This window comes from Lagenorhynchus albirostris, chromosome 14 (assembly GCF_949774975.1).
Source record: "Lagenorhynchus albirostris chromosome 14, mLagAlb1.1, whole genome shotgun sequence".
NCBI classification, from domain to species: Eukaryota; Metazoa; Chordata; class Mammalia; order Artiodactyla; family Delphinidae; genus Lagenorhynchus; species Lagenorhynchus albirostris.
In genome coordinates, this window is record NC_083108.1 from 75,660,758 (window position 1) to 75,683,725 (window position 22,968).

Sequence of the window (22,968 nt, forward strand, 5' to 3'; positions counted from 1 at the left end):
TAAAACTGATCCAGGAATGCCCTTGTATCCTGGAATATGTGAAAACCGTCTGAGAACAGCTACGAGATGTGCTGATCAGGGGAGTAAAACTTTACGCTGGAAGGTAGAGCCTGGCTGCTGGTCAAGGACTGTTCATAATACTTAACACCTTTTGAATAGGCGTAGATCACTCCCATTACAAAAGCAGGATGGAAGGGGAAAAAAGCCACTCAACGTTTCAGTAATTCAATAATTTATTCCTCTAAAAAAGTGTGTAAAAGTATATAGCTCTCATTCACAAGGTATATATGAATGACATTTAAAATGGAGGCCTTTTAGTATTGTTTCTTTTTATCAAAGTCTTTTAGTGTACTGTACCAGCGCTATACTGTAGTTTTTTTAAATGAACTTCACATATTTTTGTATTCTTTCAAATTGTTTGCTATATATAAAAGAAGCTCACTGCAAAATGCTTGAAGGAAAAAAAGGAAACAAAAGAAATTCAGAACTTCCCAGAAATGTACAGCTTTTACATTTAAAAAAGGTTCTGAAATATACATACAAGCATGCTGGACAATCCCACCCCTCTCCCCTCCCCCATTTCCCCTCTTTAGTTCAAACCATGGTAAGAGTTCTGATTTCTGCAGAATTTCCAAAATTAAAAATAAAAAAAAAATAAAATAAGTTCTCACTCTGTAGCAAATCCAGGGCTTGTACATTTCAGATTAATTCAGTAAAAAACTCACAAGTAAAATAATGCATATTTAAGGGAAATATTATACAGACTTTTTCACACAGAAGTACATAATAAGATTTTTTTAAAATCTATTGCCATTCATTTATTTTTGCACAAAAACGTATAAATATGTCACCAGCTTTTCTTAACTTAAAAAACTTAAATAAAAGACACCAGATGAAAACTACCCTTTGCTGCCTTTTTTTTTTTAAATTTTTGTAGGGGTTTTTTTGTTTTTTGTATTTTTTTTCTTTTTTTTTTTGCTGAGAATTGGGTTTCTAGGGAAGAAAAGCCCCTGCATTAAAAACAGCCCATTTAAAAAAAAAAAAATTCAAAGTTCTGATGAATTCTGGGAAAAAAAGCAACCCCAAAGTGGTAAAAGATTACAAATATCTACTTTACAATTTGTCTTCTCACCAAGATAGTTTTATACAAGTTTACAATCTTCATCATCTTATGCTCTTCAAAAGGCCTTGAGAATTTTTCCTTTCTGATTAAGAAAAAATAGCACTGCAATATTTTTAAAGTCAATTTTACACTGTACACATTAGATACAAATGGTTTGATATATCAGATTTTTTTAACCTATACACTGCGAAAGTCGACCCCTCCCCCCCAATTGGTGGTACAGAGAACAAAATTATCCATTTACAAGTTACTTCTCTGCTTTCACATTCCCACCACACAACTTTTTTTTAATATGTTTTAAACGTTAGATTATTTCAAGAAAAATACTTTTACAAAATCATATCAGTTATTACATTTTTCCTTTTTTTTGTTAATAACCAGAATATGGAAGTCTCTTGGAAGAACTTTTAAAATTTGCATGATTCTCTCCACAGGTGACTAGAGCTCAACAGCCTGACCAGAGCAGCTCATGGGAGGCAAGCCCACGCCCACTGCCCTCAGACAGAAACGCACAGCAAGGTAGGGGTAGAAATGGAGTCCTAAAGACAACCCTCTCGGGCCTGGATAAAATACTTCAATTAGCCTTAATGATTTAAAAAGGCATGTTTTTTTAAAAAAAGTCCCACCACGAAGGCTCAACTTCAAGTACTAATTTAATGGTTAAGTTGAATATTTCTTTGAAATAATATTCCTATGGTCCAGAAAAAATTTACCATATTTATAACTGATTTTATGAGCAAACACTTTCGATTGTGATATATACACGAGTCCCTTTTGATCTAATGAGAGGAGAGACCTGGCTTTCAGTAAGAATTCACTAGAAAATATATTTCCATTGTGACTATATAAAACTAGTGAAGGTACTTGCCTCCATGGCTCTGGGTTGAGCTTGACTGCCTTCTGTATAAAAATGTTGTCCTTCAGGAAACGCTGGCCACTTTTAATAAGGAATATGGCAGAATGTTTACCCAGTTTATTCTCAACAAAACCTACTGCTGGGTGGTTTTGAATATATTACTTGTAAGCAGGATCTCCCCGATTTGTTTTCACTCCTTTTCTGGCTTCTAGGACAGAGGTATGTAGTCAAAGAATCCTATGGTGGATCTGAGTTGGGTTTCAGCTACTGTACCTGGTCCTTGTGAATTAAAAAAATTAAAAGTAAGTCACAAAAACCATATGACAAAACAACCTAAAATAAATAAACAAAATGAAGATGTCTCCAGACCTTTTGTATCTACACACAGGTATAAAGTCAACCAAAGCACTCATGCCAATCTAGATGGGAGCACTAGGGAGACAGAAACCCCATTATGAAATCATGTACTTGAGCTGGTTCTTGTTTCTCAAAAGTCCCAGATTATGGAGTTCAGTAACCCACAGGCCATACACCAATAACTAGAGGATTTCATCCAGAGGGCTGAACTGCCCTTATTAAACAGAGGCTGAAAACACAGACTCTTGTGCAAAAGGATACTGTCTCTTCTGGTTCCCTCTTGAAAACCAACAACAAAAAACTTCCTGTGGCCCAGTGGTTTGGGGCCGCACACACCATAACACTGGCTGAAAGTCACTGCTTATAGAAGTTTCCAGGTCCATGAGAGAAGTGTCTGTGAGTCACTGTGGTAATGAACACTGCAGAAATGACATGTGCCTGCTGAGAAGTAATCACAGTGCAGGACTGTGCAGAGTGGTCTCAGGAGGAGGGAGCAGGGTATTTGAAGAGTGTAGCAGGTTCCTTGGACTGAGGTTGCGGGGAGAAGGAACTGAGCCAGAGAGAACAAGTGCTTTTCCAATTAGAGTATATTCATGATGGCGTTGTACAACTGAGTGAGCACCACAAAGTGGACGGGAAGGCAGGAGGTACGGTCCTGGGTGGCCGGATTGCACGTGAGCCAGGACAGAGCGTTGTACTGCTCCAAAACAAACCTGCCGGAGAGAACACACGGGTCAGGGCATCAGGCACGACAGAAGTTAAGGCTGGTCTGAAAGTGCTAACGTGCCAGTGTCAGCAGGAAGAAGGCCTAATATCATTTCATAAGTTGCCCCAAGCTCTTTCCCAGAGTTCGTTTCCTCATGTCCCCCCTTCCTTCTAGACCTGCACTGTCCAATATGGCAGCCACCGGCCCCCAACTCCGTGAACTCAGATATGCTGTACATAGAGAACAGGCACCGGGATTTCAAAGATTTAGTATTTAAAAAAGCATGGAAAACAGCTCATGAATATTTTTATATTGATTACTGTTCAAATGATACTATTTTTTATATTTTGACATCCTTATCACATGTTTTTATATAACTGATAAAGTTATTACTAAAATTAACTTCACTGATTTCTTTTTAAAACTTTTCTAGTAGCCACATTAAACTAGTAATTTATATGTGACTCACATTATACTTCTATTGGACAGGGTTGCTCTAGAGGCCCTGGAAGCCAAAATCATGTAGATTAGGTAGGTTCTTGCTTTAACTATAATTTCCAAATCATTTAAGAGTTAGAAAACATTAGGAAGAGCTTGCATATTTTCTCAAGGTACATGAGGAATGTTTACAGCCTGCTAAAGTACAAGACAAATCTGGGAGGTATTTCCCAGCTATGGAATTTATGTTTTACTTAACTTTATTTACATAATCTATGTCAGGGAGGGCAGAAAATGTTTCCAAAGTCAAGTGCTTTAAGTTCCAGACTTTGTCTTCTAACTATCCACCCCCTTATTCTGATCTATTTTCATCACCATGAAATGCCTCCTCTGAATGGGAAAAAAGGGCAGTTGTACTTGCACATAACTACCGGATTTAACAAAGTATGCTACACTGTCTGTCCTATGCAGGTATTGCGGGGGGATGTGGCTCTCACTGGCTAATCAGACAGTGCTCCACTGCACAAGAGGTAGCACCTCTTCCACAAATACCACACTTTAATTAAAACACCTTGGAAAAACAAGAGTAAAGTATATCATTTCAAACTGTACTGCTATGTTGCCTAGGTCTGAACCTACCTTAAAACATCAGACGTGGTTTTGGAGTCAAGAGGATGTGGAACCCGCTGAGAATTCCTGGCAGGGAGAAGTTCGTCCGTCTGTGCTACAGAAATGTGGTGATGTAGCGAAGCCTGGTGAAAGAACAAAGACAGTTACCTTCCTGGTCTAATCAACCATGGGGCAGAAATAAGGCCACGTCTACCAGAAGGAGATGCTCTAAAGTCCATTGTAGTCAGGGCTTCTATTCTAAGTCCATGAATTTAAGCTGCTCAGTAACCCCAATGTGATCCCGAATAACTCCATATCCCAGGGTAGAGGGAAAAAAAAAAAGCTAGCTTTGCAAATGGACTGAAAATAATTAGTGTCCCTCTTCAGGTTTTTTTTGTTTTGTTTTGTTTTTTGCGGTACGCGGGCCTCTCACTGTTGTGGCCTCTCCGTGCGGAGCACAGGCTCCGGACGCGCAGGCTCAGCGGCCATGGCTCACGGGCCCATCTGCTCCGCGGCATGTGGGATCTTCCCGGACCAGAGCACCAACCCGCGTCCCCTGCATCGGCAGGTGGACTCTCAACCACTGCACCACCAGGGAAGCCCCCTCTTCAGGTTTTAATCTGTAGAAGGCTCCACAGTCGGGATGTGGCTGACTGTGTTGTTGTGGTGGTCTTCTATCCTGATCCCCGTACTTCATAACCGGTTCTGTGCTCTTCTTACAGCATCACATCCAAAGGCACCTGATGTCTGCTGTCATCAGAATATGACAGATCCCTGGATCCAGCAAGTACCAGCACAGTCCATCTACTATAAAGTTCCCCATCAATTTTTAACTTAACAGTTTTAGTATAGTTTTACTTTATTAATTGTAAAATATAAGAGGACGCAATATATGGGCTTCCCTGGTGGCGCAGTGGTTGAGAGTCCGCCTGCCGATGCAGGGGACATGGGTTCGTGCCCTGGTCTGGGAAGATCCCACATGCCGCGGAGCGGCTGGGCCCGTGAGCCATGGCCTCTGAGCCTGTGCTCCGCAACGGGAGAGGCCACAACAGTGAGAGGCCCGCGTACCGCCAAAAAAAAAAAAAAAAAAAAAAAAAAAGAAGAGGCGATATAAATGCTTGATTCTCCTTACTTTTCAATTTTCTGATTAATGAGCTGCTGTTCTGGCAGCTTCAAAAGGTGACTTACAAATGTTTTGTTTTTCAGCACAACTATGAACCCATAGATTGATGTCAATCTACTGCCACCATTGTTCATTTTAATGACTAAATCATCCCATCCCTGGGCAATGGGAACCCCTCCAAGTTGGCTACTGGGTCCTTTGATAAGACTCTAATAATCTTTGGTAGCTTCCTTGCTTTTTAGGCATGACAGGATGTCTCAGGTACACCTCGAATATTTCTTACTTTAGCCCTGGAATCAGTCATTTCCTCAAAGAACTCTGGTTCTTTTGAATGATAAACAGTATTGAGAAACCATAATTGTGTCAATAAAGCTGTTTATTGCTGCTAGGCTATCATGGCTCCTGAGCCTTTTCAGTAAACAGAGCTAAAGAATGTGTATACTTTTCAGAGAAGAAAAGATAAATCTAGGTTCAGACTAGTAATTCTAATTGAGAGATTGCAGGATTTTTATATAAATCTTTGATTTCATAATACTATGTTAAAGTCATCAGGAAAAGAAAATTACTTCAATTGTTTTTGGTTTTAACCTTCCAGATTTGTGTGTGTGTGTGTGTGTGTGTGTGTGTATGTATGTGTACGTGTGTGTATCTTAGTGATTACTCTGTAGTGGGACTTCTGCATCCAAAGGGAAATGTGCAGGGTTGTAATACTTGGCCTTCCCACCATACCAGGGCCAGCTCCCCACAGCTCTGCCAATACAGTGTGTTGTCAAACCGTTGGCTTTTTGGCAATCCATGGATTTCATTCTAGGTTCTCTCATCCAGACTGGAAGTGACAGATCTTTTGTTTTTAACTCTTAATTTGGATTAAAAATTTCCAAGAAATATACAGGAAGGCGCAAGCAGAAACATGGAATTTTTTAGCTGACTCCTGCCCTACTCTAAAAAGGAACGCTGACTGCCTGTGGCAGTGGAGGAAGAGGACAACTAGTCTTCATCATCCCCCCGGCGTAACTTCCCTGACCGCAGTGCCTTATACAGAAACACGTGGCCACCCTAGATGTGTCCTTTGGGCCGCGGGAAGTCTCCTCCTTGGGTGAATGTCATTCATTTCTTTGTGACATGGTTTTGGGCTCCTCTCCTAAATTCTGCTCTTCACCTCTACCTGTAATTAACATACCCTCAGACTCTTAAGTAGATGTGAGCGAGTCGGGGAGCAGAATAAGACGACGGTGCCCAAGGCAAATTCTAACCAAGACTGATTTTGAGCATAAGTCACTCACGCCCCAACTTCAAATACAACACCAAACCAACCTTGAGGAAGAGGGGACACTGGTTCTGAGCCTGGGGACACGATGACCAAAACCACTGGGGGAGATTCTCAGCTTTGGCAGTCGATACAAAATACCCAAGGGCCAGAGGCTGCTGTTTCAGCTCCTCAGGCGCTTCCCTAGAAAGAAGACGCTCACCCTGGCTCTGAAAAACAAAGTCCCAAAAGCATGATTAGCATTTATTACCAAATAAAGCTTTTTTAAAAACCAACTTTTTAAAAGAAATTGATATGACATATTAGTTTCAGGTGTACAACATAATGATTCTAACTGGGAAATAATCACCACAATAAGTCTAGTTAACATCCACCACCATACAGAGTTACAATTGTTTTTCTTCTGATGAGAACTTTTAAGATCTACTCTCAGTAACTTTCAAATATACAATATGGTATTATTAACTAAAATCACCATACATTACATCCCCAGGACACTTATTTTATAACTCGAAGTTTGTGCTTTTTGACCACCTTCACCCAACTTTTTATCAATTCTCCCTGCACACTGTAGTGACTAATCCCCTTCCTGGCAGCATCTCACACCAAAATGTCAACTGACCAAGAAAGGTCAACAGGGGAGGCAGTGTCTTTGCTGCACACACAGATATCTGAAGAAAACTATGGCTCAGGAAGAAGGTACCAGTAAAACTAACAACATCAGCCAGGTAAATACAGGTTTCTTTTCTCTGTTTCCTTTTCTGCAGAATGTAAAATCTGCTCCGTGGCATTATTAAGTAATAAACTAAAAATGGAAAGAGTGGAATCTGACAGCTGAAGGTACCACCACACCCACATGCTCTTTCACCAGCAACCAACCAAAAATACACACGCACACCTGACTGTCCACTGTTAATAACGTTCTAACACTTCACCGGTATCTGACCTGCCAGCAGCGTGAGATCTGCTCCTGAAGAAGCCCTGTTTCAATTTACAGCAGTCCCGGTAATAAGGGACTCCTGTGAGAGCCACTGGGCGTTTCTGCAGTTGACATTTTCCTTCTTTGACTCTTAGCTAGCTTCGAGAGTTGAAAATGTACCTTTTATGCAAAAGCAATAATAAGTCATCCATTTGTTCTCAAAAGCCTTCTGTTTAAGGAAGAAAAAAAAATCCTCAACTACTACACCAAGTTGTATCATTTCTGAGTTGGTTAAAAAATAAAAACTTACTGCAACCTTGAACAAATTTTTTCTCCTGTGGTAATTTCTTAACTGGATATCAAAGAATGTTTAATGGTTCGGAACGAGGAAATGCCGAAAGCCTCTCAGGGTCACCTGGCTGCAGGTGCTCAGGATTAGAAAAGGCCACCTGACCAGCTTCAGCATAGTACTGTTTGAAGTGTGACATTCAGTGGCTTGAGGTGCCAACACAGGGAGAAAATAAAGCACGCCTCTGTTTCTCACAAAACTAACACTACACTTCAGTTACCAATTCTTTGTTAACGGAGGAGCTAAATTATAACAACCAGTACTGGGAGGTAGCTGCTATTATTTCCATTTCACAGATAAGGTAACTAAGGCTGAGAAAGGTAAAGTAAGCTTGCCCAAAGTCACAAAGCTAGGAAGATGTTCGGCTATAATTCAGAGCGATATTTATCAAGCTCCAGGGCATGCATTCTTAGCTGCAATGCTATTTGCCTCTAGAATTCACGTTAATCCTAAATTAAAACTATCCCGTGTAAAATTTGTGTTTTTGGTCCCCATCACAACAATCTCCAATGAACCAATAAATTGTCATTAACTGGCAAATGACTGGAGGAAACAGAGACATTTACAATCCCTTCCTTGCAGAAGGGAGAATTAGGGGGCAGGCAGTAACATGAGGGCAGTCTACTGAGGTGGCCTTCCCTGGTTTCATCTTCTCTGAAACTAAAGTTTTCAATCTTCTTTTCTCTAGACTGTCCTTCAGTGAACTCAGGGCTGGCAATAAAAGTCCCACCTGACAGAAACCTAAGTCCTCGAAGAACATCTTTGTGCCTAATGAGTGTAAGCAGGTTGCTTATACTTGTCCAGTTTAAGATATTAGACATAGCTATTTTTCTGTGTCTTAACCCCTCAATCTCTTAACATTTTAAGTAAAAAGTGTAATACAGTGATAAGGCATGAATCACCTAGCTTTTAAAGAAACTTAACGTGAGCTGATGGCAGAACCTTTAACGCCTCAATCGTCTGCTAATTCACCTCCAATATCCTGGGATATTTAAAGGTGAAAGCAGCTGTAAGCCCTGTTTTTCCCTTGATAATGCTGGTACTAACCTGCGCACTTCTCCAAACTCAGCCTCCTGTGGGCTCCTCCCACTCCCGCAGGCTGGCCACAGAGAACACCTAACACGCCTAAATAAAGGCGCCATGACCTAAACCAAGACCAGTTAAGCTCCTTTCCGAATTAATTAACCATCAACAATGTGTTATTCAATTAACACAGTTACTCTGAATGTTAAATAAGCAGGGTTATTGAACTAGCCTCTGAAAAGCCACTGTTCTGGCAAAAAATTAAAAAATAACTGGGAAGCAGCAAGCAACCAAAATTAATTTTTGCTCAGAACACAGTAACTGCATAAAACCCTTGCAGCTGTAATGGGACTATTCTGATTAAACACATTCATCAGGAATAATAATAACATTTCTTTAGAATTCCTGCTTTGTTCGAAATGGAACTACAGGGTCGCTGTCCCACACTTACTCCTCTTGTACCAGGGACCAAGACCATCAGGGAGAAAGGTGCGTGTAGTAAAAGACGACAGCACTTCTGGAGGATTTTCCTGAAGGCTGAGGTGGTTTTAAACAACCTATTTCAAGTCGTCCTTACCCGACTATGCTGGAAGTGAGAGCCCACACCAATTCCAGAAGGAGAGCCTGGGGAGGGAACTGGGGAGGAGTTGGGAGAGGAATGGAGGTTCCCAGTCATTAATATGCCAATATCATTGTCCATATCATCTGGGAATGGAAGGTCAACAAACATGTCATCTAGAGGGAGAGAAAAAAAGGACAAAAATTAAAAAGCTAATCCACAGCCCCAATTTAAACCAATGCACAGTTTATTGGCCTATGACTATTACAGGCATGTGTTGTTAACAACTTAGTAAGGCTTAATGCGTGCCCACTGGGTTCAAGGTGCTGCAAATTATTCTTGCATTTTGTACTCTCTCCAATGATCTCCTAATGTGAGGTATTAACAGAACGGAGAAATAAAGAACGTAAAACTCTGCACTCTGCATAGCCTCCAAAGGCACATAAAAAGAAGGCAAAACAGCTAAAGAAGCAATTTAATTATTAAAGTTAAAACTGACACCATCCAAGAAAACAGCAGACACCATCTATGCATCCAATTAGCATCTAAAATACTTAAGGCTGAATTAATGCATGTTAATAAGTGTGAACTTGCCCTCAAACTGGAGGCCTATTATACAAGCAGATCAAAGCATGATGTTTTTGTTAAGAAATCCTCTCTCCCACATCATAAAAGTAAGGTACATGCACAGCAGAAAATTTGGAAAGAAAAGTATAAAAGGGGAAACCCAATCACCATGAACATTTTTGCTGATCCTCTTTCTGTATTTATTATTACACTGTGATATTATGTGTGTTTTCTATATACACACACGCAGGACAGTATCCTTTTACCCTCCCCATTTAACAGGAGTAAATGTTGGTAGCTGCTAAAAATTCTTCAAAAAACAATGCAAACGGCTGCATAATATTGAACATTTTACAGTTTATAAATAATCATTGCTTAACAAATGCCTTAAGATATTCAAACCATAAAAATCTATTAAGAATAATCAAATAAGGGGACTTCACTGGTGGCGCAGTGGTTAAAAATCCACCTGCCAATGCAGGGGACACGGGTTGGAGCCCTGGTCCAGGAAGATCCCACATGCCACAGAGCAACTAAGCCCGGGTGCCACAACTACTGAGCCTGCACTCTAGAGCCCACGAGCCACAACTACTGAGCCCGCATGCCACAACTACCGAAGCCCAAGTGCCTAGAGCCCGTGCTCCACAACAAGAGAAGCCACCGCAAGGAGAAGCCCGCGCACCGCAACGAAGAGCCACCCCCGCTCGCCGCAGCTAGAGAAAGCCCGCGCAGCAACGAAGACCCAATACAGCCAAAAATAAATTACTTAGAAAAAAATTTCAAGACTAATCAAATAAGGAGTTGTTTTAGAGCAAGTTAGATTCCCAATGATCAGCTAAAGACAGGTGCTATCTTCATACTGCCTAGCAGTCTTCATACATTTCAAATCAGATCAAGAAATCTTTATTGAAAGAGTGACACCCATGTACAGGACACTATCAAGCAGATACTATTTTTTTGCCGTTAATGAAAAACAGGAGAAAGTTAATTACCCAAGAGAGGAAAGTGTTTATTTGGTCTTGGCAACAGTGCAAATTAAATCTTCAAAACCAAAAAGATTCTCAAACCTTCAATTCCCCCTTCACGTTTCATATGCTGTTTACTACGACACAGAAGAACCTGCAGCGGCCAGGCGACTCTTTACTCTAGCACTGTGTCTTGTTGAAGGAGCGGAGCCGCTCTATGCATACAGGGTCTTCCACTCACCATTGTTGGGGCTAAACCCATCTTCATTGGGATAGTTGGCTGGAGCCACTTGGATGGTTGACGATGTTGGGAACACCAAGATGTGTGTACAAGAAGCATCTTGAGGGGTGTTAAGTTGAGATGACTGCATGTTCAGTGCAGTACTTCGGCCAAAAACAGAGCCCATTGTGACAGCATCTTAAAAAGGGGGGAAAAATGTATCAATGCCTTTTGTGCAGCAGTGAACAACTCCAGAAATGACCCAAGCTGGATTGATGTGAGTCTGACACAACTGCCATGATGGATACACATTTACAGTTGAGCCCACTTGTCTAAATATTTTCAAGAAACTGACTCAGAGCAGATAGCTATAATAACTCAAGCCACATTTCACACTGGCAAGGTTAAGAAAAAATTGGATTGAGTCAACCAAATATGTTTTAATTACTTAAATAAGAAGTATTTCTAAAAATAAAACTTTCTTTCCTCCTGTGACTGCTAATAATTTATAACGGACTGTTCCCCCAAACCATGCAATTCTGTAGAAATGGTATCATTCAACTAATAATTGTTACAACTAATATTTATTGAATGCATACTACATGCCAGATTCTGTACTGAATTCTTTATTCATATCATATCATTCAATCATCAAAGCTACACCTCAGAGGTAGGAACTACTACCCCCATTTCATGAGGAGGACAGAACACAAAGAAATGATGTAACTTGCCCAACTGGTGCAGGTGACAATTAACCCAAGGTCTGACCAGCAGGCCAGTACAGACATCTGTCTCTCTCTAGACTGGCCACAAGCAACCACGTTCTCATACCACAACACTTCTGTTGGTTTTTACAGGGAGGGGACAAGGGTCTGCTGTTTGATCAAAGAAATACCTGGATGGTAAAAACAGGTTTAAAAAGTATAAAACTTCTTAGCTATTAAATTATAAAACAGCTTAGTTGCTGTTTTTAAAAAAATTCTGTGGTCATGATGTTTCATCTGCCCACATCTTGGCACTTACTGAGTTACTGTGGCTACCAGACACTGTGATAAATGCTCTACCCCTGTCTACTTCACATTCATCCTCAACCACAGAGAGACTCTAAACGTCCTCTTGAGGCTGCTTGAAGAGTCTATCAAATACCTTTCTTCAAAAGGGTATTAAAATACGTATCATGTTGGTGCCCGCTTAAGTCATTTTTGGAGGGTGAACTTCATAAACTAACAACAGGTTGGGGTCAAATAATTCGCCAGGACTCTAAGAGCTCTCAATCACACCCAGGACTTGGGCTCTCTCCCAAGTGATGGTCAACAAAGATGATAAAATCACAAACCACTCCCCTTGGAAGAGACCAGGTGGTTTCCATTTTGAGCCCTAAGTACAATTTTTTCTCATAAAGATAATAAAGATCATTCTATACTTGTGTGTGGACTTAAGATTGAATGGACTGGACTGTTCTGATACCTAATTAACAAAACTGACGAGATTTACCTGGCATCACTACAAAGGACCCCTGGGGCTCCATGGCAACCAGGCAGGCACTAAGGATAGAAGGAGAGTCTGCGGCAGAGATTCCACACATCCGGCACACATCCTTGAGCCGTTTACTGATTGTCTGTAGTGAACATTCTCCAAGGAGGATACTCCAATCTGGAATCAAATATCACAATCGCACACAGTCTTCAGAAATTCATATTGATGTGAGGTTTGAGCATTTTACCAGTTTTGCCTGATAATTGAATTTCCAGGATTGGGCCCTGAAGGGAATATGGCTTTATAGAGGTTCCCCTCCTTGCTACAAAGAAAATGTTACTTGACCTCGATTACACTTCATTAACAAAGAAACAAAGGCCAACGACTATAGAGGCTGAAATCATGTCTGAAATGACCTTTGAGTCCGGCACAGACCCGGGCAGACTTAGGCACTTAAAATAGTTTTCAATGGTGATGCCAGTATGTTCTGTCCTTTCTCCTTCTCCAGGTCTGGTTCTTTCACTACCCCTATGAACACTTTTCTTTAGAAGAGAGCACAGTTTGGGGTGAACCTCAGTTTTGTTTACTGCTAGCGTAGATTGGTTGTTTCATGAAATGCAAGCAGCAGAAGAAACGAAGGGGACCCTTTCCTGGCATGCCCAAAGCAATGGGTGCAAGTAAAGTGCTCCAAATGATGCCACATTAATTGTTCAGATTAAAAAGATGTCATAAATTTTCTATCGTCTGTTTATTGCCTCCAAACAAAAGCACTACGTCTCCTCACAGAACTGTTGAGGGTAATGTTACTCCAGGAATTGAAAAGCACTTGGTACTCCCTTTATTTTGACCCCCGACACACATGAAGCACGTCACATTACTGCAGCCGTACACTGCTGTCATGTCACATCCCACTGATGTAACACCACTCCACCTCTCTACCTCCATATACTTTTTTCAAACAACCTGCTCTCCCCTTAAAAAGCAAGTGAAAAAAAAAAAACTTTCACATTTCATATTCCTAATGAACACTGAACTGAAGTGGCTGAAATAAAAGGGTCAAGGAACATACAGGAGCGAGTATTTTTAAAAACCACAGAAATACCAAAGAGAAGTGAGTTTGGTATATAAAAACCAAGTAAGAAGGAAAAGACAGTATGATTATTTTTATCACAAACACTCTGGTGATAAAGAACAGAGATTCACAAAACTGACTCTGAAATCTGTGGACTCATATCTGATACTGCCCCACAGACATGCAACGTGGTGCAGACCTCAGTTCCCCAAAGGAAGAAACTGTAGATTGGGAGGCTGATGTCCTGGACACTAGGCTTTTCTCTGTGTTTTTACTCCTTGAAAGTACATTTGCTCTCAGTCTTTTGATGGAGCCCTCAGTCACACTTACATTCTTCTCCCCCAAGAGATAAGAAAGAAGAGTGTGTCCCTTCTAAAAAACCATAAAAGGGAAGGCGATGGCTTTAATAATTTTCCAAAATACCAAGTAACTAGACTACTAGGCTACATTTTTATCCCCTCTACTTCTTTTCTATTATATTCTAACTTTTCCCAAGGGTTAAGAGTAGCTCAAAGCCTTTAAGAAATAAGATTGACTAAAAGGCATACTAAGAGAGAAGATAGGAATTCTGACAGAAATGAAATGATGAATCCCCTAATGTATTAGACCTCCAGGCTACTGATACAGACTCATTATAATATTCTTTTAAAAATGAAAAGGATAATATTTTCTATTGGTCTACAGTATAATACAAAAAAATTCTGTGTATAATAGATTCCTAAGAAAACACTTAATACATATTATATAATATTTGTATAAATTGCTGTTAAACCCTAATAATTAACTCACTTAGGCACTTACTACAAGGCAAGTTACATCTATATCAGGGGTTTTATTTCAGGGTTTCCACAAATACCAGATATAAATTTCATGTAAAGAAATAAGATGCACACTCTAACGCAAGGGTCAGCAAACTACGGTCCACAGCTCACATCCTGCCCACCACCTGTTAGTAAACAAGGTTTTATTGGAACAGCCACACCAATTCACTGGGGTATTGTCTATGGCTGCTTTGGCATTACAGTAGCAGAGTTGAGTAGTTCAACAGTGACCAGCTAACCTGCAAGGTCAAAAATATTTACTACCTTGCCCTTTACAAAGAAAGTTTGCCAACTCTGTTCTGATATATACTTGGCACGTGCAAAACCACCAAGCTAATTTGTGACATATGCTTGCTTTCGTGCAGACGTTAGGAAAAAACCTCTCCCGGGACTTCCCTGGTGGCGCAGTGGTTAAGACTCCACGTTCCCAATGCAGGGGGCCCGGGTTCGATCCCTGGTCAGGGAACTAGATCCCACATGCATGCTGCAACTAAGAGTTCGCATGCCATGACTAAGGAGCCTGCGAGCTGCAACTAAGGAGCCGATGTGCCGCAACTAAGACCTGGCAAAATCAAATAAATAAATACTAAAGGGCTTCCCTGGTGGCGCAGTAGTTGAGAGTCCGCCTGCCGATGCAGGGGACACGGGTTCGTGCCCCGGTCTGGGAAGATCCCACATGCCGCGGAGCAGCTGGGCCCGTGAGCCATGGCCGCTGAGCCTGCGCATCCGGAGCCTGTGCTCCGCAACGGGAGAGGCCACAACAGTGAGAGGCCCACGTACCGCAAAAATAAATAAATATTAAAAACAAAAACAAAAACTTCTCCCACCTATATTCATATACTGAACTTTTTATAAATGTGTCATTAATCGATAGGGCTTTAAATTAATAATCTAGGCCTGTTCATATTGCTCATATAAAACTGTACAAGTAGCTACGCAAGGATAATAAATGAGCTGGGCTCAACGCCAGGCAAGGCAGCTGCCTGTGGTGGTCAGTTGTGTTATGTTGCAGTTACTTTTAGTGCTTTCTTATATTTATGGTAAGAAATATAAGCAGTCAGTAGATATATTGGGGGATTCAACTTAAAAAAATCTGCTCTCTTAAATTTCCACACTGAAGAGTATCAGACAGTGGCAATGTGAATAAAGACTCTTCCAATTTGCAACTACTTGTCCTTGTCAATCAGGATTATCTTGCAATCAAGCCACCGAAACAAAAATAAATACAAAGCTCATCACCAGCAACCACCAAAAACAAACCAGCAAATGAAAGTAAAGGCTGTATATGACTTCTACTCTCATCCATAATCTCTGATATAAAATTTTCCAGTTAAAACTGACTTGTTCTTCTCACAATATATAAATAAATGTTAGAAATTCTAATTTACCAAGTATCATTTTTATATTAAAAATATTTTTCTGTTTTATATACTGGGGTTCAATATTATATTTAAGATTTTCTTTGTGATGATTTCGTTGCTAATGAAAAGTCTAAAAGCCACTGGTTTATCCTGTACATTTAAAAGAATCAGAAAATATAATCTGCTTTATTCTTACTACCAACTTTATAATTTTCTCCCTCAGCTTAGTTAATGACATTAGCTCAGCCCTTTTCCTTTCCTTTGTTTCAGGAATTTCTCACCTTTAAGTTCCCCATGGCCAAGACGCCCAAGTCGTCCAATTACAACTCTCCAGGGCAGAGATGTCATTTGGACAATACCTATGCACCATTCCCATAACTTCTGTAGTCCAATTTTACGTGCAGATACTTTACTCCTCCGTGATCTAAAACAGACATGGAAAAGGGCCCCCAAATGAATCAAAGCTATCATTTAGTACGACAAAACCAAGAAAATTCCAAAGAACCCACCCACATGTTACCTACTGCATTTAGATAGGAAAGTTAGAAAGATCCATTATCTGAGAAAAGGCACAGCATCAATTTACACACACCATAAACACCAAGGCTCCTCACCTGTTTGGTAAAGCAATATTTACAATACATGTTTCTAATAATTCTCCATGGAGGTCAGTGCAGGAAGCCAAAAGCCAGCGCTGGTCGTGAGACAGACAATAGCCCACAAAGAGCACATTGTATTTCTGGCTCGCTTCACCAAATGTCTCTCCCAGCTCTGTCTGCTTGTCTTTGATTGGGGCCAATATAAAAGGAGGGGAGTAAAGCTGGATTGGGCTGGGCCGCTGAAATCAAAATCAAAATCAGTATCAGCACAAAGCCACTCCATGTTTACAACAAAATCCATACAGCACTGAGGGAAACCAACAGGGAGAAATGACAATAGATTGCTTCCCGACTAGTCCTATATATACAAATAATAATGATACAAAAAAAATTGTTTAAGGTAGGGAACCCAATCAAGCCAATTATTTCCTTATTAAAAGAAATTATTATTGGCCCAACTTCATTAGTCATTAGGAAAGCGGATTAAAACCACTACACACCCACCAGAATGTCTGAAATATAAAGGACAGAAAACATCAAGTATTGGTGAGAGTACAGGGCAATTAGAACTTTCGTACATTCCTGGAGTATGATGTGCTTCGGAAAAGTATTTGACAACACCTGTAAAAGCTGAACAAACGCATACCCTCTGACCCCCCAAAATGCACATATATGTTTACAAAGGACAGGTATAAGCATGTTTACAACACTGTCAATCTTAATAGCTCCAAAGAGAAAATAACCTAAATAACCATCAACAGTAAAATGGATAATAAATTGTGACAAAGTTACACAAGCAGAGTATTAAACAGCAGCAAAGAGAATGAAAAAAACTACTGCTACAAGCAACAAAATGGATGATTCTCAACACTGAGTAGAAGAAGCCAGGCGCAAAACACTGTAAATTATGATTCCATTTATATAAAGCCAAAAACAGGCAAAATTATGCTGTTATATGTTATAAGTCAGAATAGTGATTACCATTGGAGTGACTGGAAGGGACATTAGAGAGGTTCCCGGATGCTTGTTATATTTTGTTTCTAGTGCTAGTTATGTAATATTTTTACTTAGTGGAAATTCATCAAGCAGTATACTTAAGACTGGGTACTTTTCAGTATGTATATTATACTTTATGATGTGTGTGTGTAAGTAATTAAAGAGATCAAAGTGTTAGCTGTTACCTAAGACAAGTATTTTAGATAAACTGTGATGAAATTTAACTGTCATCTTTGTTTCTAGCTTTATATACATTTCAATATTTAGTAAACTACGGCAGGGGTCAGCAAACTTCTGTAAAGCATCAGACAGTAAATACTTTAGGCTTTATGAGTCTCTGTCACATAATCTTCTCTTTGTAAAAATGTAATAATCATTCTTACCTAGCTGGTCATACAAATGCAGGCTGCAGGCTGGATTTAGCCCACAGAGTTGCCAACCCCTGAACTACATAGCATAAGAAACAGTAATAATGGAATTACAGAATTTTAAACTTAAAAGAGACCTTGGAGATAAGTTAATCCAATTCCTTCATTTTAGGGATACTTATTCAACAACTTGCTCAAGTTTCAAAGCTAACCTTATCACTGATCCATTCACTCTCCACAGACCCGGAAATTCTACTCCTAGGTACTTACTAAGAAAACTGAAAACATATAGCCACACAAAAACTCATACACAAATGTTTAGAACAGGGTTAGTCACAATAGCCAAAAAGTGGAAAAATCCATACGCCCATCCACTAATAAATGGATAAACAAAATGTGGTCTATCCATATAATGGAACAGTACTTAGCCATAAAAAGAAATGAAGTACTGATACATGCTATGACATGGATGAACCTCGAAAACATTATGTTAAGTGAAAGAAGGCAGACATAAAACATTCCATATTGGAAGATTCCATTTACAAAAAACGTCCAGAACAGGCAACCCCACAGAGACACCAAGTAGAACAGTGGTTGCCAGGAGCTTGCATGAGACTGTGCCACTGCAGAAAATGAGAATTCCTGGAAGCAGGGGACTGGTGTCTTGTTCACCCCTGCACAGTCGACACCTAATACAGTGTCTGGCACACGGTAGACACTCTGCTATAGTTGCTGAATGAAAGTACAAAATTCTAGCTGCAGACTGGGGGAGAGGCAGTATTTAGCAATTAGCCATTGCACCTTAATGCAAGTAAAAATTTATAAACCTCAGTAAATGTTCACAACATTTGGTTCTTACATTTTTAATTAAGTCAAATGATTGATTTCTCTCTTCCTGTTCCAAAGCAAAGGGAAAGAAAGAATATATTTTTTGTGATTTATTTTAATCTAAGCCTCACTATATATCTCATGAACTCTCATGGTGTTCTGCCAGTATGTTATATAATCTTTTAAAACATTACATAATGCCTCGGATCTTAATATAGGTAGTCAGCCTTTACTCTCTTCTCTGAAAATGCAGACTACTATTAGTTGTCATTTGAAATTGTGGTAACTTCTTACCAAAGCATAAGGAATGATTGCATCTGAATTGCAGAATAACCACAAGAGGTAAAAAACTAAAAGATTCAAAGTTTATAAAGAAAGGCATAAACTCAATTCCTGGACACAAATTTGAAACAAGTAGAAACATATTTATTTTTATTCCAGAAAAAGCTAGTAGTAAAGAAAACATGACATGCTCACAAAAGTAAAAAATACAGACTCAAGAGAATAAACTAATCTAAAACTGCCAAAGATAGAAATTTTCTATAACCCCAGAGCGAATATAAGTTGTCAGCTAAGCAGTTTCCTCTCTTGGGACCAAGCTGACCTGAACCAAGTTACAACAAATGCAGTATTAAGTAGTGCGTCATTTTTTTAGTTTTCCACAAAAACTCACATTAACCAACTAAAATTAGCAATTTTTGGTGTTTTTAAGTTCTCTAATGGTGAAGAGGTGTTTGCTGGCCTTTATTAATGGGTAATTTTTCATGCAAAAGTTGTGGGAACTGATTTTTGAAGGCTTTGAGAGTTCTAAACACTGCCCTGTATATCTACCTTCAGGATAAGGTGATTAGTAAAACAAAAGAAGTGTACAACTTCTGTTTAAAACATGTTTTGCTTTGGTGTTTTAGAATTCCCCCTGAGGTACTTATCTGTGGGAAACAGGTTTACAAAGATGGAGAGCAAAAGCGTTCATTTACATACAGAAGCACTGAGACAAGGGGAGGAGAAAGCATCAGAAAATGTGGGGCCTGTGCAGAGTAAACACATACACAGCGGCTGTTCCAAGGGAACAAAATGAGCTGGGGAAGGTGGAGAGTGATTTAAGACACAAATTAGCTTCAAACAATGATGAACAAAATAAATATAGGAAAACTGAACTTTCATAAGTAAAAGGGATAAGTGTATTGTTGCCTTAGGTCTTACATCAAAAAATGGCAAGAGTTTGCTTGCCTCTTTTCTCAAAAAATTATACAAGTTCAGAGAAGTATCTCCTCTATTTCAACTTAAGGATTAAAGAAACCTACCACTCTTATAATAAAGGTAGAAGACCAACCAAGCAAGCAACTCTCCTGGTTTGCATCTTTAGCATAAAAGTAGTCTTTTTGCAAATTTCTGCCCTGTTGCTGCTACCTACCTCTGGGTTCTTGAGAGTCATCTCAATGCTGGCGGCAGGCCCAAATCCTGTGAGGGATTTAATGTGTATCTGTGTAGGCAGAGGTCGCCTGCACTGGCAGTACACTGAAAATGCCATGGACTTCAAGTATTGAATGTAGAAAACTTGTTCATCCTTCATTGTCTGCAGCATGTACTGGCAAGGCACAATCTACAGACACAAATACAAATAAAACAAGAAATAGAGATCTAATATGCTAACAAGGCAGTTCGAAAATGAAATGGTATGAATTCTTTACTTGAATGGGGGATGCAACTTTAGTTTTAAAATACAGAAATGCCAAACATAGTATAATTCAATCTTAATTCCTTTCAGTGACATAAAGTCCTATATTCCAAATATACCAGCAATTTAAGAAGAGGTGTCACTCTGCTGGTCAAGTTACACTGTCACTTAGAAATTACCCTGTTCCCATTTTAGAGATAAATTATCAATTTATTGTTGCCATGCCCCTAAATTTAAAAACTTGCTTTTAAATATACTTCTCACTTTTGTAAGGTTATACGCATAGTATGCATGGCATCTTTGGAATTATTGTCTAGTCATCTGAGGCACAAACTTCAAATCAATGAAAAACTATCAACAAACTATACTGGTAGCTTTAATTTCAATCTTTTAATTCTATAATAGCTTGAGTTAAAGTGACAGAAAAACAAGAATCCAAACACCCAAGACATCATTTTTCACCTATTAAATTATAAATTTTTAAAAATTATTACACTATAAAACTGGCAAGGGTGCACTGAAAATGGGCATGCTCCTTCACTCCTGAAAGAAATGTAAATAACTATAACATTTTGAGAGAGGAATCTGGCATTATTTATCAGTATCTTTATCAAAGAATCCACTTTAAGAAATTACTTGAAATGTGAAAGACAGATTATACCTGAAGATGTTTATTATGGCTTTATTTATTTATTTATTCATTCATTTACTTATTTATTTATTGGTCATGCTGTGCAGCTTGTGGGACCTTAGTTCTCCGACCAGGGATTGAACCCAGGCCCCGGAATTGGAGGCACAGAGTCCCAACCACTGGACCACCTTATAGTTGTATTTGTAACAGTGAAAAGGTAAAAAAAAAAAAAAAAAAGTAATTATATCTAACTGTAGAGAAACAGTTACACATGGAAAATATGCAGCCTATAAAAAATATGCTGCTTGGTGAGAATTTTAAATAAGGTGGAAAAATATTCATGAATAACTTTAAGTACAAAAAGACTAAAAATTATGTGAAAAGTATGGTCAATTGTGTAAACAAACACAGAAAAAAGGCTAGAAAAACACCAAAATGCTAATAATGGCTGAATCTAAAAGGCAGAATTAAGAATACTTTTTTCTAATACATACAATTTTTTAAAAAATCATGAACCTGTTTACTTTCATAAAACAACAATGTAAAAAATAAACTTGCAAATAGTTACCTGGAGAATGAAAGAATTTCTCATATGCTCAGGTAAATTATCCAGCATTTCTGTGTAGCAGCGCATCAAACTCAACAGCCAAAAATTTCCAGAAGTGGAGTCTTCCTCTGCGGTGTAAGTGAAGGGGTCCACCATGTAAATGACAACAGCTGGAGGGTAGGCTTGGCTGTCTGCAGAGTCAGGCTCCGTGGGAATTCCTATCCTCTCCCTTTCTGTAACACTGCAGAGAGAGTCACTTATGAGATGCACAACATAAATATAAATTATACAAAATAAATCAATTCCAGAGCACACTGACTCCTGGACAATGATTACAGATTAAATGCAACATTAATATGTACCAAAATGAAGGCAAACCAAATCAGTTAGCATCCAGATGGATGGAAAACAACAACATGCTCCTCTAAAATGAGATCTCTTTTTTTAACTCCCCCCCACCACACCGTGGCTTCATTCTACAAAGATGTTTTATAATGCTGTTACGTTAATAGTAAGAGCTTACTATTACTATTATCCATATATTATGTTCATATAATAAGAGTATTAACAGTAATATTAATTACATTAAGTATATTAATTAGTAAGTATATATTACCATTATACTAGTAATATAGTAAGTTTATAAGAAGTTCTCAAATTTCTTAACACTGAACTATAGACTGACAGTTGTTACTCCTTGGAGGGAAGAAGAGAAATACCACCCTTTACAAGGTTTAGAGACTCATGAAGTCGAGGGGGCTAGGGGTGCAGAGGAAGAGTAGACAAGGGGTCCGAGCTGAAGCCACTCGTCTTGGTCAGAGTACCGTACCTTTCCTGTCCATCCTGTGAGGGCTGAGAGGAGCTCTGCCCAGGCTCAGTGTCTCCACCACAGCCTATGTTCCCTTGCGTTCTCTCTGCAGAGCTGGCCCCAGCGCTGGGGTTCTGCGCTCCGACACTACCACTGAATCCTGAAGAAGAGGTAGTGCTTATCTGGTTAATAATGGGAGCAGAGGCAGATGTCGAGGCTGGTGGCACAGAGGAACCAGATGCGGAGCTACTTGCTGCCGGGTTCACAGAACTGCCATTGGAGGTGGGATTAAATGCACTGCCAGCTGAGGGGGCTGCCGATCCTGGATTTGAAGCTAAAGGCCCCGCATTCCCAGGTGTAGCTTGTCCCTGTGCTGCTGCTGGTGGGGTCTGGTACTTAGGTGGTATCAACAGGCTGTTGTCGAGCTGCAGAGTGGCTAGATAAGGTGCTGAAAGTGTACACGCAGAGAGGTGACTTTAGGGATGTTCTGCAGTGTCTGGCTGAAGCAGATATTTAGAATAGTCACTTTAAAAAAAATTATGCTTCCAGGTTGCATTACTCTATGACACCCAAAATGCTATCTCTACCACTGAACATAAGCTTCTATGTTCTGTAAACATGGAAATAAACATGGAGTTACTTATTATAAATTCTGGGGAAGAGCCTTATTTGGGGGGGGCGGGGGAGAGGAGAAAATCAGTC

The 22,968-nt window shown here is 39.6% G+C and overlaps 1 protein-coding gene across 5 annotated transcripts in view; it reads right to left on the minus strand.

Annotated features, from left to right (window-relative positions):
- Window positions 1-215: 215 nt before the first annotated feature.
- The window catches only part of MED13L (mediator complex subunit 13L), a 297,857-nt gene continuing 275,104 nt past the window's right edge, over window positions 216-22,968 (minus strand). For 3 of the 5 annotated variants that reach the window (XM_060121968.1, XM_060121967.1, XM_060121971.1), the window contains 11 exons: window positions 22,288-22,714; window positions 21,480-21,699; window positions 20,017-20,205; window positions 16,426-16,649; window positions 16,093-16,235; window positions 12,576-12,734; window positions 11,103-11,279; window positions 9,348-9,505; window positions 6,527-6,688; window positions 4,120-4,232; window positions 216-3,049 (listed from right to left, as the gene is read on the minus strand). In XM_060121968.1, the coding sequence (XP_059977951.1) occupies window positions 2,917-3,049; window positions 4,120-4,232; window positions 6,527-6,688; window positions 9,348-9,505; window positions 11,103-11,279; window positions 12,576-12,734; window positions 16,093-16,235; window positions 16,426-16,649; window positions 20,017-20,205; window positions 21,480-21,699; window positions 22,288-22,714 (2,105 nt within the window). In that variant the 3' untranslated portion in view covers window positions 216-2,916. The remainder of the gene's footprint in view (window positions 3,050-4,119; window positions 4,233-6,526; window positions 6,689-9,347; window positions 9,506-11,102; window positions 11,280-12,575; window positions 12,735-16,092; window positions 16,236-16,425; window positions 16,650-20,016; window positions 20,206-21,479; window positions 21,700-22,287; window positions 22,715-22,968) is intronic. The other 2 variants (XM_060121970.1, XM_060121969.1) reach the window with 2 other exon arrangements.